General features: G+C 34.1%; 1 protein-coding gene across 1 annotated transcript in view; it reads left to right on the top strand.

The window, feature by feature from the left end:
• Positions 1 to 10: 10 nt before the first annotated feature.
• Positions 11 to 15,950, top strand: part of LOC106100360 (paired mesoderm homeobox protein 2B-like) — a 25,398-nt gene continuing 9,458 nt past the window's right edge. Inside the window, exons 1-2 of the mRNA XM_013279188.1 lie at positions 11 to 104; positions 6,921 to 7,117. Coding sequence (XP_013134642.1) covers positions 11 to 104; positions 6,921 to 7,117 — 291 coding nt within the window. The remainder of the gene's footprint in view (positions 105 to 6,920; positions 7,118 to 15,950) is intronic.

Raw genomic sequence — 15,950 nt, 5'->3', positions numbered from 1 at the left:
CTACCAGGGCATGCGCTACCAGCCGCCGCCGCCGCAGTGTGCGCGCCCGCAGGATGCCGCCATCAGGAACCACCACATATTCCCACCCTCAATGAACTTACAACGTGAGTAAATATCTAATACTTTCTCGGTTTTGTTGTTCACGATAAGAAAAACTAAGTTTTATAACCATCTTATAAAAATCAACTATTTTACGTTACTTTATAAGTGTTTTAATAAGAATGCTACTGTTCAATATAGTGTTAGAAGTTACGTACATAATAATTTACAAAACGATACAACAGTATCGCAAGACATGCATTCTAGTACGTTCGCTTATAAGTGATCTTAAATAGGTTACTCATAAGATATCTTCATACTTTAAGTATCTTCAAATGCGAAGATTAAGACGAAGATATAGTTCATTTCTTAATGCTAGTTATCTACGCTTTCACGTGATGTTGATTTCTACCATCAAATAACAATTGACAAGAGTTGTCTTCTTACATATGGTATTGTTTTTGTTAGAACTAATTATCTTTTCTATTGGCGATTGACCGGCTAGAGCAATTAGGAAGAGAGAGGCGCCATTCAATACTCATGTTTCCTCGGAATGTTGAACTAAAGATTATTGTGGGACATCGGGTTTTTTAAATGTATAACTGTGTGAGAATCAAGTATTACTAGTTGAACATAAGAATGTAAGAACGATAGGTAATAACAACTGCATTTCTCTGATGGATTTGTTGATTTACAAAAAAAAGTAACGCAATAAATTGTTACTTAAGTAACAGTTATGGTCTTTTAATATCTATATTTTATTATAGTTTAATTTACTTAACAAAGGATAAATAAAAAAACACCTCTACATCTATATATATGTGAAGTCTTAAGAATATATTGCTTCTACGGTTTTAGCATCGTAGCATGTCTTCATAAATTTAGGAGTCGTAGACAATAAACTAAACTAGGCGCGTAGCGTTGTAGCATCGCAGCGCATAAGTGCTATAAAACAGTTTTTTGAACATGTAATTATAATGACTGGTTAAAATCGTTATTATCTTAATACTGAATATTAAATTTACTCGTAGTGATAAGCAAAAGTTAAAAAAAGAACAAAAATAGCTAAAACATTGGTACGTTAGTAACAACCGTAAGAAAAAAAAAACATATCGACGAATTGAATACCTCCTTCTTTTGGGAAGTCGGTCAAAAAAATATAGATAACAAATAACCTTATATAATTATTATTTCCTTTCGTTAGAAAATTACCAAAGTGCTTTTCATTTGTCGCGAGTGCCGGCGGGTGAGGGCGGAGTGGTAGCGGGGGGCGCAGACCGCCGGTGGCGCAGCCCCGCCGCTAGAGGGCGCAGCCTCGCCGCGTGAGCGATTGCGCCTCTAATTGGCAGCGGCGTTACAGAATCTTAAGGGGAGGACCCAACCTCGACTATGTCTTGCACTTCTAAAGTACATTGTAGTGATGTGACCATTCATTTAAAGAAAAACCTAATATCGATAATCACATTTTCATTGTTAATTATTACTACTTCAATGGTATATTGTAAAATAGAAAACTACATTTAAATGTTTTTAAATTTGCCACGTATTATTTTTACGCGTATAAACAGTGTAGTTTTAGAGAATTCAATCTTTAATTACTTAAATTACCTTTTTTGTAATAATTTCATGCTTGATGTTCTTTCTTCGACATGTTACTGTAATAAGGAATAATATGATAACATAGTATGTATACTTCTTTGCTGTCAGTACATCCCTCTCCCCGCAACTCATGCAATACAATAACTCTCTCGAGGCGGTGGCTCACGTAATCTCGAGTAAGCCAGGATTATAGTCGTTAATCACTCGGAAATTAATTACAAGTTTGCGTATTAATTGTTGTACAATTACAACAATAACAGAGTTGGGTGATATTAAGATGTTTTGTTACGAGATTCGCGACAAACTGATTAAGTTGCGGGCGTTGCGGTTTCTCAAGTAGAGCTGCGATTTATTACAGCTGTGAGAAACTTATTATACACTTTCTTGTCTGATTCTATGATATGAAATTATTACAGTTGTACAAACCGGTTGCTTTTTCTCACATATTAGGCTTTTAGGTATAGTATATGTCTTTTTTTATAAATAAACTAGGTAAGCAACCGGAGGTAGAAGCAGTTAGCAGAAAAGAATTAATTTTCTTATTTATGCCAGTAATAAGATAACTTAAATATTGTCAGGCAAAGTTAATCGGAAGTATAATTTCCTTTCAGTCGATATCATTAGAAGGCAATGGAATATATTTCATACTAGCTATTTCTTGGGATTTTATCCGCGTAAAATTGAAAAAAATACTAGATAACATAGCATATGTTCCCCACTGACAACGTAGCTTTTTAATGATCAATGTATTTTTAAAATCAGCTCAGTTGTTTTTGACTTATTTCAATACATACAAAAATATAAATCTATCTACTTTGTAATATTGGTATAGATATTAGAAATTGTAAATAAAAAATCATATAGAATTCGTATGATTTTGTACATGACACGTAACGGAGCGGGAAAACACAAATAGTTTGCGAATCCTAAACCAATACCGCCATTTCTATTCTGATGTCGCCTTCGGATGGTGGACGGGTTAATTCGATTTGTTGCGAGGACCGAAGGGCAATATTTTATCGCATCATGTGATCTATTCTGTCCCAGTAAAGTGTAGTATGGTGGAGTGCGCCATAAAAAAGGTAATATCTTACAGTCGAACAGCGCCGTGAGCCATCGTAACTTCTACAATGTTACAACTACACATCGGATCCTCGAATTCACGCTTATTCATTTTTTCTTCAAAATACCTACAATCGTTTCGATGTCTGAACGAAATGTGTTGAAATATTTTACGTTTTATGTTTTATTTTTCGATGTTCTATCTTTTTGTATTATTGGATATAATAGAAGAGGTTTTTGGCAAGTTTTCACATACACAATTAGTTATTGAAACAATACTTTAACTGAGAAAATTGGGGTAGATATGTACATTAAATCAATTGTAAAGATAATAGATAGATACATGCAACCAAACTTAATATTACCTTTCATACTTAATTTCTTAAAGGGATTTAAATAATATTACGTAAATAACTAATACAATAGAGAACTCTCTGTGTTAATGTGGTGGTTTTTTAGTCGTAGTAGTCGACCTAATTCATGAGTCAACAATTGCACTTATGACTTTTTATTTTTGTAGCTGTATCGAAATGTATTTGGATTTCAGTCGTATTAGGGCAAGACCACAACATTTTTAAAAACATTGAGGTAAAAATCGTGTATAAGTTAAATTAAATCAAATATAATGCAAGTGACAATAAACCGTGTCATTCCATTACCCTTACTTTTACGAGTACCTACGTAGCGCTCGCCGGTACATTCGACTTCGGCATGCTCGTGTTTTACTGCCGCCATTACGTAAATTTACCCACATGTTTATTTGCAAATATAAAATATATTGGCAATGTGCACTACGCTTATAAGCTTTTTATATGCCGTGCGCCGAACAAACTGTGCGTATGACGACTGTAACAATTTTATTGCGGCTAAAATAAAGGTATTATTACATTAAGTATATCTAACAATGTAGCATGTTATCGGTACAGTTTTAAAGTCTACAAGTGGTAGTAAAATTAACTGTAAGTATTGAGTTTTTAAGTTTGGTGATCCATCTTATATAACTAACCTAACTTTTGTTATGTTTGTCTTTATACTAAAATTTCTTTGTGGTCTATATTCATTATGAAAACAAACACTTTTATCCGAAGTCGAAGTCAATTATTATCTTCATCATATCTTCACCTTGGTCTAGGTGGGATAGTGGTCAAGCGCTGGTTTTTTGCAATTTAAAAAAAAAAAAATAGTTCCTATGTAACTATGTTGAAGTTTACGCTTGAGGATTATAAGAAAAGAAATGTCGCTTCAAGTTACTTGATTCTCAAATCTACAACTTGATTAAATTTCTAACAAGATTGTCGGTATACCGAGATAAGCTGATATTCGTTATATCATCTACCAGATTTCAAAAGGGATTTAAGGTGCCTTGTATGAACAGCGAAGTAAGGCAATGTATGTAACGTCGGTCCATTAATCTACGCGTAACCCTTGCCTGTGGAGCTACGCAATATGGCGATGACGCGCCGACAACGTTTGCATTATGGATGCCGGGGAAGTTTTCTCGTGACGCGAGAAAAATGAACCGAGGCCCACCCAACCCGGACGGATGGCGAAACGATTTACTACGATTTTCTGCTACAAGCGAGTCTGCGGTGAAAGCAAATCAAAGATCCGAGTGTATTATTTTTGTCTTTTCAGTTGGTGCTTTTTCGATTAATTTTGACGTTAAATATTAGAAGCCAATTTCATTATTACTTCAACAACATTTATCTTCAGCTTAGTAGAGTAGAATTCACCTTATTACTTATTCCTTTAACTTCAATGTAAGTTACAAAGATCGTCAATTATTTTAAATTTCGGATATTACTTAACATCTGTATAGTCGTTTGAATAATTAAAGTCTGTGAGGCTATGGAGGCTCGGGAGGAGGAGGGTGCGGGGTTGCGGGGCCACGGATCATATCACCTGCGAATTAATCGGCCTTTGACGATTCATTAACGCCACGTGCGGCGTCGCTCCCGCCGCTGCCTTATTTACCAACACGAGGCTCACATATACACCGTTTATCGCTGTGACGACAACTAAATCGACTACACATCGTGTTAGTAAAGCTTTGAGATTGTAGGGTAATATATTTGTTTTATAGAGTGCTTTGATTGCACATTTTGCTAAATCAATTAACATTAAAAACATGACAGAATAAAGTTTTCTATCTTTAATTTTAAAGCTGAAAAATGCAGACTTCAAAAGGAAACTACGGACGTAATTTATCGCGTTTTAGTTAATTTGAAACTGAATTAATACTTGGCAAATCAACCATAAAAGAAACAAAAGAAGTTAACATTTATCTTTGTTAAAATTTTTGCACTCCTATAAGTGCAAACATTTCAATATTGTTGTAAAAGTGGGCTCTTTTCCTTTTCTTCGTTACATAACCTCAAGTTGAGGGTACAATAAAATTATACCGTCGTAATAACAGTGAGTACGTCGTCCGCCTGACCCACGAACTGCAAACTCGAATTAAACATCATAAGAACCGAAACATCTTGCCAAGATCCTCTTCATTAGGTCCCGCAAATTGTACTGGGGAGAGGGGATAAGCGGGGCGAGGGACGCGGGGAGGGCGGGGCAGTGACACGTCCCTTGCCTCCCCACAGGCCCCATCCTGTGTCTCTCCCGTCTATTAATAATGCAAATGAGACCGCAGCGTGGCCAAGAAGCGAGTCTCGCTTAATTCCGGTTCATTTGAGGTAATTGTCGTTGCGAGTGCGGTCTGCGGTCCGGAGCGGGCCGCGCGGCCGCACGTCTAATGCCTCTAAAGCTCGCCTAATGGCCAACACTTATGGCCCTAATGAAACACCAGTATTGTCCATTTTCGCTTTTTGGACATGATATTTCCTAATGTGCGTTTTGCTAACTTACGAAGAAAATACAGTCATAATATAGACATGTATAGAATGAGGTATAAATGATGTTGATTTGTTGTTACTTTAAGAACTTATTTAATAGTTTTTCGTTTAATTACCAATATTAGGCACATTTATCCTATCTTAATAAATAAATATAATTAACTTGGTCGTAATTAAAATATTAAAATTGTAATTACACAATATGCATTAATTACTTTAAAAACTCAAAAGTTTTATTTGAGATGTAAAAACTTATAGAATCTTCTAACGTAGCGCGTAATGAGTGAAACGGAAAGAGGACATTTTTCTACGTAGAGTTACTTGCAAGGCGTAGCTCACAGCTACGATCGATACTCTACGCCACATTCTACCGCTACGGTTTTTCTGCCGTATTTTGTTTCATCTTTATTCCCAGAAATTACATTCTTCTTACTAAAGAGGTTTATTTTCTTACTAGTTTCTCTAAGGTTATATTTGATTTTTATACATTACATATAGTAAAGTGTGAAATAATTTGAATGAAAAAAATTTTTTGATAGATTTTTATATTATAGCAATAATTGACTATATTTTTAATACCACTATGTTATATATTTATGCATAAAAATAGTAGAAAGGAATTAGAAACATTAGAAAAAAATCTACATTTAATATTCAAGTACTCCACAATAAAAGCGTTTATGTAAAATTAAAAAATGTAAAAGGCTCAAATTGTTGAACGTACCACTGTTAATTAATACGGCTTTGTTTACTCGTGAAGATAAACAAAAGAGGCGTAGGTATAAAATGTATTTCATTGCAGGCTGTTGGTACTCTGTATATAGCGCGGCGAGGGTGCGTCACGCTACGGGGCTACAGGGGAGACAAAAATGGCCGCCCGCACAACCTGCGTCTTACTTCATTCACAATTTTACCCTGTGTACTTTTGTGACCCCGTAACAACTTATTTACTTCTAAAGACAGCACAGTTTACTAAAAATTAAATAATTAGATTGGTTTTGAGAGATCAACATTATCAAATGATAATAAACTAGCTGTAGACCTAGACATAGTTCGTGGCAAATTATTAAATAGTAAAAAAACATAGCCTATGTTACGAACTGATAATGTAGATTTTTAATAGTGAATGAATTTTTAAAATCGGCCCAATAGTTTTTCCAATTGAGTTATTTCAATTCAAACAAAAATACAAACCTTTTCTCTTTATAAAATTAGCGAGGATTACACCGGAATATAGAATTCAGAATCGAAAATGTCTTCCCAATGATTTAGTATTAAAAACCTTCAATAAGCGACTCTTGCAGTGTTCAATTAAAGACTAAAGCGGGATTAGGTCTTTGTTTACTTTATACTGACGTAAGCATTGTTTTCCAGCTGGTCTTCCATACAAGATGTACGGCGGCAATGAGGGCTCATTAACAGAGAAGCGCAAGCAACGTCGCATCCGTACAACGTTCACGTCCGCGCAGCTCAAGGAATTGGAGCGAGCGTTCCAGGAGACCCATTACCCTGACATCTACACGCGCGAGGAGATCGCCATGAAGATAGACCTCACAGAAGCTAGGGTACAGGTATGTTGAAAGTACAAAATATTTTATTACTGTAGTAGTCATTTTCTTATTGTGTTATTGTATAATTATGTAATGCCTTCAGTTGCTTAAGGTTTTGTATAAATAAAGACATGCATAAAATTAATACTTAAAATCGTTATGGAATTTAATTTTTTTTTAATAAATAAATTTTATTTTACAAATTTTTTTTGATAGTTAGAGGAGTAAGTTACGTAAAAGTTAATAAAAATATGTAGCAACATTGAATATAGCGCTAAAATAGGACTGAAGGTATTACAATCATGCTGAATATTTCTATTCCAATTAACGTCTTGTGTTCGTCGGTGGTTGACGTGTATCTGCGAACAGTAACGGTTGTTGGTTAATAAGTGTTCATTTTTATATGAGTCTGGCTCGACGTGTGCAGGTGAATGTTTAATGATACTGGGGCGGAGTACCAGGGTGGAGCGGCAACCGATCACGTATAAAACTCGCAAGTGAGTCGCCGTCACTAGATGTCACTAATTTAATATTCTCGAAGATGAGAGCCGTCGTTGTTACCGCGGTTACAACGAATTCCCATTTCGTATCAACAAAGTTTGTCGCGACTTTTGAATTATTAAAATCGTATAGCACAACATGATTTTTATATTTCTCTTATGTTCAAGATTTGATAAATTTATTCTGGTAATTGGTATTTCCCCTGTGGACCTTCGAGATACTTTCTAGCTGTAAAGTATTGACTTTTGCATTGGAACACTACACGTGTTGTGTGATTATAAGCAATTCTTAACGTTGGGATGAAATAAAAAACATGAAGTTTCTGTAGTCAATTTATTTACGATGACATTTAATTGCTTTACAACGAAAATCTTTATGACTGACAACTTAACATGTAAAATTTTTGTCATATATCACCTATATAAAATACAAAAAATAGACAAGTTTAATATAAGGGATAATGTATACTTGTAGGTACAATATAAACAAATCCATAGTCAAAACATAAGTGCACAATATATGTGCCATCTCTTTCATTGTCATGCAAAATATAGAGATGTGAATGTGTGTTCACAATAGTATCGGCAGTGAAAACTCATGGTAAATGTATATAAATTGTTAAACAAGAGCCTCGAAAGCGAGCGGCAACGAGCTCTCATTACATTAAAAAGTATCGGAACTCGGGCCGCCATAAATATCAGGGGCGGTCGCGTAACTCAGGCGCGCGCGACTACGATAATTAAAACTCGCCTGCAAAATGCGAATTCACATATTACAATTAAAATTGGGCAAAAGCCCGCGGTAAATGTTGTATTTATTTTGTTGTTTTTTAATTGTAACGTCGGAATATTGCGTGCGGTGTTTTAGCTTTCAATATTAATGCATATTTTATTAGGGGTAAATTTCGCGAGAATGTAGGTAATTACGTCACGTTTTCCCAAACAATTCGTTATCTACTTGCAAAACATTTTGTTACTTTGTAGTTAATTCTGTATTACACTTTATAATAAAAGTCTTCGCAACCGTAAAGAAATAAAGTTGTCAATTTGAATGACAGATTCTATAGTTACTGAGAAGATACCATCTGTAGTTTCCAAATAGCTATAGAAAAACTTCATAGCCCTTTGATTAACAATTGATTTTAATTATTCTGTCAATAATTGCTCTAATAAAAATCTCCTTAAAAATACTTGGAGGAATCCAAAATACGGCATCATCTCGTGAGATAAGTACATTTTAAAATAGCCACACAGTACAATATTCCAATACAAAAATACTCCAATAATTGGTACCCAAATGGAACAGCTGAACAAGAGTGCAAAATGTCAAACAATTTTCTCGCCTAGCTCACAGTGGCACCTGCATAGCAGAGCAAAAGGAATCACTTGAAAAATGACCAGCTGTTTTGTAGCGAGCGTATTTTTTCCGTGGCCACGTTGTCATAGGGACAAGGCAATTTAATCCATCAAGCCACGCGCGCTGCCGCCGTCCGACTCAATAAATTCTATATAATCGCACACGATTTTGGTTTTATTGTTATACCAGACTGCCGGAAGAGATTAGAGAGCTATAAAAGGAAATGTTATTGTCTTACATGTAGCAACGACTTATACTTTGTCCGATTAATTGAGAAATCAATATAGTTTCTCAAACAGCTATAAATTAAAGTCCTTAAATTAGTTGCTGTGTTTCTTCAGTGAGCTGGGTTTGCTGAAGTTGTCCATAATCTTCATCCAAAATATGGAATGAAACAAATTACGGAAATTATGACTTCTAAAAATTAAATTCATGATTTATGTACTCATAGATTAATCGTCGTGGTGTCCAAGGAATAAAATGTCTGTAATATGACTCATGTATCCAATAGTCATGAAATTAAGATTGACAAAACGGTCATCGGGGATGCATCCGTAAAATACAATCCAATTCCGATCTAAGATCTTCAGTTCACCAACCGCTGGGGAAACGTCAGTTATATCACAATCATTGTTGCCTGCATTTAAATTGTTCAAACATTTTGTAACGTAATTAAACCCAGCCTGTCTTGGGAATATTAGTCAATGTAAATAGAAAGTAAAATTGACACTATCATCTTATTTCAATATGGTTCAAACACAGCATCAATATAAAAAAAAATGTTTCGTTTATCAAATGCAACCCATTTTAATGAGAAATTAGTTACGTCCAATCATATCAAAGTATCTGAACATATTTAGCTTATAGAAGACCTTTACGGCGAAACAATATTGAAAATCAATTTGTAGGTTTTTATTTTAAACTGAACAAACAATAAAATCTTTCCTTTTCATATTCTTACATAATAGCTAAATAATCAGATATATTCTGATGCGTTTCTCCATCGATATAAATGTTTCCTAGTATCCCCTCATGGTACATTGACGCAGGTGCGTGCCGCGTGTCGGCGCGTGGCGCGCACGCTCCCGCCGGCGCGCACGTCTGATCGCACTTGCCGCAATTATCTGCTGCTTGAACTCCATTCAGAGGATAACATTTGCTTTTGTTACTGTATTGCTCTTATTTATGTTGTAATCTTATAATTTGTTTGTTTAGCTTCACGACTTGAGGTGTTTATTGTTATTAATTTGATTCGTAATTTCGCAATATCGTTCAAAATAGTTTTTTTACGATTGTATCTTATTACATTCTAAATTTGTTTGATCATTGATAGAATAATGTAAAGAAATTCAAGGTAATATTCTTTTATTAACTGTACTGTATTGCGCATTCTTGATTCTTCAATTATTTCTTACTTGTTGGAAAGTCATATGGATGAGTCAGTACCAATAGAGCTGTAGAAGTTTGTCAGATACAATTCTCACGTCAACGTTTAATCTGCACGACTAATCGTAGCGAAGGGCGTGACATTTGATATGGCGCGAATAGATTTAGTACCAGTGTTAGAGTGTACGGGGGCTATGTCAGGAGGACGCTCGATTGCGCGCTCGCACCGTGTCCCGCGACTCCCACGGGACGCAATAGTATCTACTGTCCGAAGATCAAACGATAATATTCCGTGTACAATCGATTAACATCGTTTGTATTTTCTCACACAATTATGACTGTCTATTGATTGAATGTAAAAACTGCTATTACATGATATCTTATTTACATTCGTACACAAAATGCACACACAAGTGATTTAAAGTTAATCTTGAACACACGCATTTTCATCACACATTTTATGTATCGGGGTTACAAATTCAGGTCTAAATAAAAATCTGTGCTGTTTAATAAATTTAAAAGCCGTTGTATTCCGTAAACTTAATCCTGTTTTGAGTGCTTCAGTAGTTGGTGTTTAAGGTGATACGAAAAAATATTAATATTGATAACCTAAATAAAATTCTGTTCCATAGAACATAATTATCATAATTAGTAAAAAAAACTCAAAGCCGCTACTATAATTTATGCACTAACACTCTATAAATTTCAAATGAAATCTCATTCTTTAGATATGTGCCATTAAGAAGTAACACAAATCGTAGGAAGCACTTAAATTGATTAAAAAGTGGCGAGACTTCGTAGAGGGCTACGGCTACGCGTAGAGGACGTCGTAGACGCTTCGATGATGAAGGAGCAATTACATTAGGATCAATTTAGCTATTGTTTTGTATGGAAAAAAAGTAACGGATAGGTAAAAGGAATTTAACTTTGAATTTGTAATTAAAGAATAGAGTAATTTGAGAAATTGAAAATTCCGACGAAATATTTGTTTTGATGTATGTAATGATTATGGTTTTTTGCATGTTTATTAGTCTGTTCTTACCTTTAGAATAGAAACGTGTTCCTATAATGGACAGATTTAATGTGAAAATTGTCTTAATTTTTTATATCTGATATAGTATTACTATCTATTTGAGCATAAGTGTTGTCATAGCTTGTGATCCCACGCAATTATTTTTCATTTAGCCCCGCGCAAGTGCATTCCCCTGAGACGTATAGATTCAAGTGTACCGACGCCCCCATAAACACAACTACGATTTGAATGTGAGAAAGTCGCACAGAACAATTTCGTTCGTGTCGACGTCGCGTCTAGGGATTTGTAATTTTCATTTTCGCACGATAAAAACGTAGGGTTTTATTACATGCCCTGATTGATGATATCAACCAACACTAGAATAAGTTTACAGTTATTTATTATGTACTGCCAAAAATGTACCTACTGTTATTTTAGGAAGTTCTAAGGGTATTTAAAAGTTCTTTAACTTAACTTTTTTATTTGTTGCACTTAATCATACTTATACATATATAATAAATGCGAAAGTTAAGCTGGATGGATGGATGTTTGTTAGAGTTTGTAGCCTAAACGGCTGAATGGATTTTGATGAAATTTGGCATAGATGTAGAGGACAGTCTGGAAGAACACATAGGCTACTCAGTTCTGTTTTTTTTAATACCACGCGGACGGAGTTGGGGGCGAAAGCTAGTAATTTGTAAATTCGAAAAAGTAATAAAACAAAATCAACAAGTTGACAAAAAATTTATCGTTTGTTTTTCGTTGATGACCGTTCCCTAATCGAAGTATTTAATATCGAATTGATCAAAGCTCACTTAAGTCTATAAAGAAAAAAATGTGTAATCGGTTGTTATATCCATTAACAAATATTCTTACTCTTCAATATCCCTTGGAAATAGTTACAATAAATTTATGAGGAATCCGAATTATTGTGAAAGTACAAGTTGATATTTTGCGGCTTGGGGGAGCATAGGCGACCTGTCAAAAACTATCACATGAGGGGAATATATGGATATGATAACCGAAACGCCCCGCCACCCCGCACCCCCCGCATACCCTGCACTGTCAAGAGCCCATTGCCGACTTGCAATTTGTATGTCAGCTTAATCATATTAGAATAAGATTATCCTTAGTGACAATACTTTGTATCAATATTTTTTTTTTAGTTGAATAGGAAATTATTCCTTCATTGAATGTTATAATATCGATTATAGATTATTAGATATCAGTTCAATGGATACTACATAGTCAAACTAGCTCATGTGCCTCGATGAAACTTTTCATAGAAATTTTATTTTATAAATACATTTGCTTACCTTACTTAGGTTTTTTGAGGTTTAGGAAAATGTGAAATATTAATACGAATACAAAAATAATTGTATATACTAACAATGATTTACTTTGCATAAACATGACTTTATCAGAATCAATAAAGCATTAGAAATTCTATCCGTTTTTATTTATTAACATCTTAGTTTTTAAAACATTTATGTTACTAACAAATAAAGTACACAGATCATATAGACAGAAATGTCATAAAGACATGAATGGAGTGAAGCGCCCCACATTTGGAGGACACAAAGCGATTCTCTCAGGCCATTTAACTTAGGAGACAAGTGCCGATATTGTGCATGCGTTAAATATATTTCACTTTAGCTCCCCGTCACATTAATAACTATAGCTCGCGTCTCATTTAATGTAGCTACGATTATATGGACTTTGTGTTTGAGTAAATCAAAATGTACTTCGCACATCTGTTCCATCATTTATGTGTTTACATCTAAGAATGTTACAAAGGAATTATTGTCATATAAAAGCGTTAATTAGATAATATGTAGAATTAGTAATTAGGAATTAACTATTTATGGATTCTTAGAACATGATATCTATCGTTCTTAGGAATAGTTCTTGATTATAATTAAATGTGTAGAAAAAAGCAGAGAATCATGTCAATGTGTTATTCAATTCGTGCAATGCAAAGCAAAGAGATTACTAGATAAAGACGTCAGGATAATAATAGGAAATAAAAATTCTCAATTCGTTTGTAAGAATTAAATTTAACTACTAAACATTGTAATGTGGTACAGTAATTTGGCAAACAAATATCATTACCTGCAGACCAATAAAATTCAAGGTGGAACGAATTATATTTAGCAGGTATTAAAATAGTATACTCGAATTGTTTTGTTAAAGCTTTTATGACATTTTTACTTTTTTTACGTTCTCTTTGTGCTTCGAATATCTTGTTTGTTTTTAATGTGTAGTTACGAGTAATGTGTAATGTGATACGTTTAAAAATTAGTTTCTTTCATGAAATTTTAACACTCGATTTTGCATGGTTTTTCATGTTGTCTACTTCTTTGTATAGGGTGAAAAGTCACTTATTACTTTCTATGGCTTTAAAAAATAGTTATTCTATTTGAGAATGGGACAATTTCTTATCTATGTTATAAACGTAAGTTTTGATTTGCAAAATACCTATTATTTAATTAAAAAATTTCGGATAGAGAAGAATTAAAAAGGTCAATAGTTGCACGGTGGGAGAGCACTCGACTAAATGAGTGCGGGCCATCTGCCGATCTGTATCGGTTATTTGTCGCGTCACGTGCCGTGATCTTGTGATAACGAGCCATTGTACGGAAGCTCACAATCACGGTGATGCGTCAAAATTGATTCAAATCTGTTACATTTTTAATTGAACTACCGCTTGGGGAAGTGTCGCTTGTATCGGACTCAATGATTAATCGTTTTGCTAACAAGTTATATAGAAATCATATCGATTGAATCAATTACTGATTTTTAAAAATATAGTACAGTTATAATTATAAATCTAAATCTTATTGATAGCGAGTTTACTGTATGATAGTAAAATTAATGAATAAACAAGCGTAATGTTTTGCGTCCCTAGAAATATAATAGTAAATAATTTACTTAACATATTTAAATATCTATTTCATCATAATCAAATAACATCATTACGTTAAGTCAAGTCTAACTCCATTTCTTTACGTCTTATGCGGTCCCTTAATGTAAGTTTCTCATATTAAATCTTCACTAAGAACCTCCTTACTGATCACAAATGTGTGTGATAGAAAATAGTCACTATTTAAGTTTATAAAACGAACAAAAAGAGCATGATGTTCGTATTTTGAACAATAACACTAGGGTTGCAATAGAGAGTAACGGAGCGCATTGGTCACCCGCGCATCTGTTATAGGGTTCCCATCTCTACATCATGTCAGATTGCCAACATTAAAAATTCATTGTCTTGATGATGTTCAAAACATTACAAAGTGATTATCGTATTTTTGATGTTCACGCTTTATAAATCTCAATCATTTGTTTTATTTGAATGAGATTTTTTTTAAAATTGGCATTTAACTCAACCAATTGTTTTAGGGTCATCGAGAATATAATGGAAATATTCTTACATGTAACAACAGAAAATACATACCGAACAATAGACTCCTTACAGCTTTCTTTCAATTAATAGTTTACATTTGCCTTTCTCAGTAATATTTTTGATTCCAATTTCAATAAACATTACATTGGCAATACGGCAAACATTAACATATAACCAGCTACAAAAATAATTCATTAATTTGTCAACAGCCGCTAAAGTTCAAATAAAACACGATGAGTTTCGATGACACACCTGTCGAGCTAAACGCCGGCCTATTACGCCATACGGGCTGAATAAACCGCGCATTCATCTCTTTATTATGATGTGTTAATCCTGGATTATCAGCAAATGTTAACACATGTTACCAGTTAGTAAAAAAATATAACAACCGACAGAAATGACTCAAATACCATTATTAAGTTAATCAAAAAGCAACTTTAATGTAATGGATTTAGGTAGAATATTGAATGTTGGTGTAAAGGTGCCACAATTGGGTGGATTATTGAAGGGTAGCTAATATTATTCCGGGGCGTTCGGTGTTGCCTTTTCATCCGCTAAGTATAAACAGGGGGGTGTGCCCGTGTTTGCCCGCGCTCGACCGACGCCGACGATTGATTAACTTTGTATTACTTGCTAACTAACTTGATTGCAATAAAAATATTGAAGATCTGTTACTTTTACATCGATATTGAATAAAAATATTGAAGTATTTTTAGGTACATTTAAGGAGGAAATTGAAAAATGTAATATGTTTGGACGATTTCAACTTTTAAAATTAGATATTTGAGGTCTACTTTATGACAATAACTTTAGATGTTTTGTTATAATTCAGGAAATAAGTAACAAAAACATGTCAATTTACGTAGCTCAAAAATATTACAATGTAAGTGCAATTGTAGCTAATTGTTTTACCATAAGGGTGTGTTATTTGGTGTGTGTTATTTGACATATTAAATACAGAAGTTTCGTCTTAATCTGGATTTTACTAATGTGTACGTCGAATTTTACTTCGAATTCTTTTTTTCATCTGTCAAAAGTGTCATATTCTACATAAAATTAGAAATGTAAAAACATTTTTTAAGGAAAAAATAAATATTATCGATGTATTATGATATGTTTGTACAAAGTGTCAGGGGTGATGTTTGTCGCGGAGGCTCGTCGAGGCAGAGGCGGAGGATCAAAGCGACGTCGCCGGC

Source organism: Papilio polytes, unplaced genomic scaffold, assembly GCF_000836215.1.
Source record: "Papilio polytes unplaced genomic scaffold, Ppol_1.0 DF824047.1, whole genome shotgun sequence".
Classification (NCBI taxonomy): domain Eukaryota; kingdom Metazoa; phylum Arthropoda; class Insecta; order Lepidoptera; family Papilionidae; genus Papilio; species Papilio polytes.
This window is presented reverse-complemented; position numbering and strand designations above follow the sequence as displayed.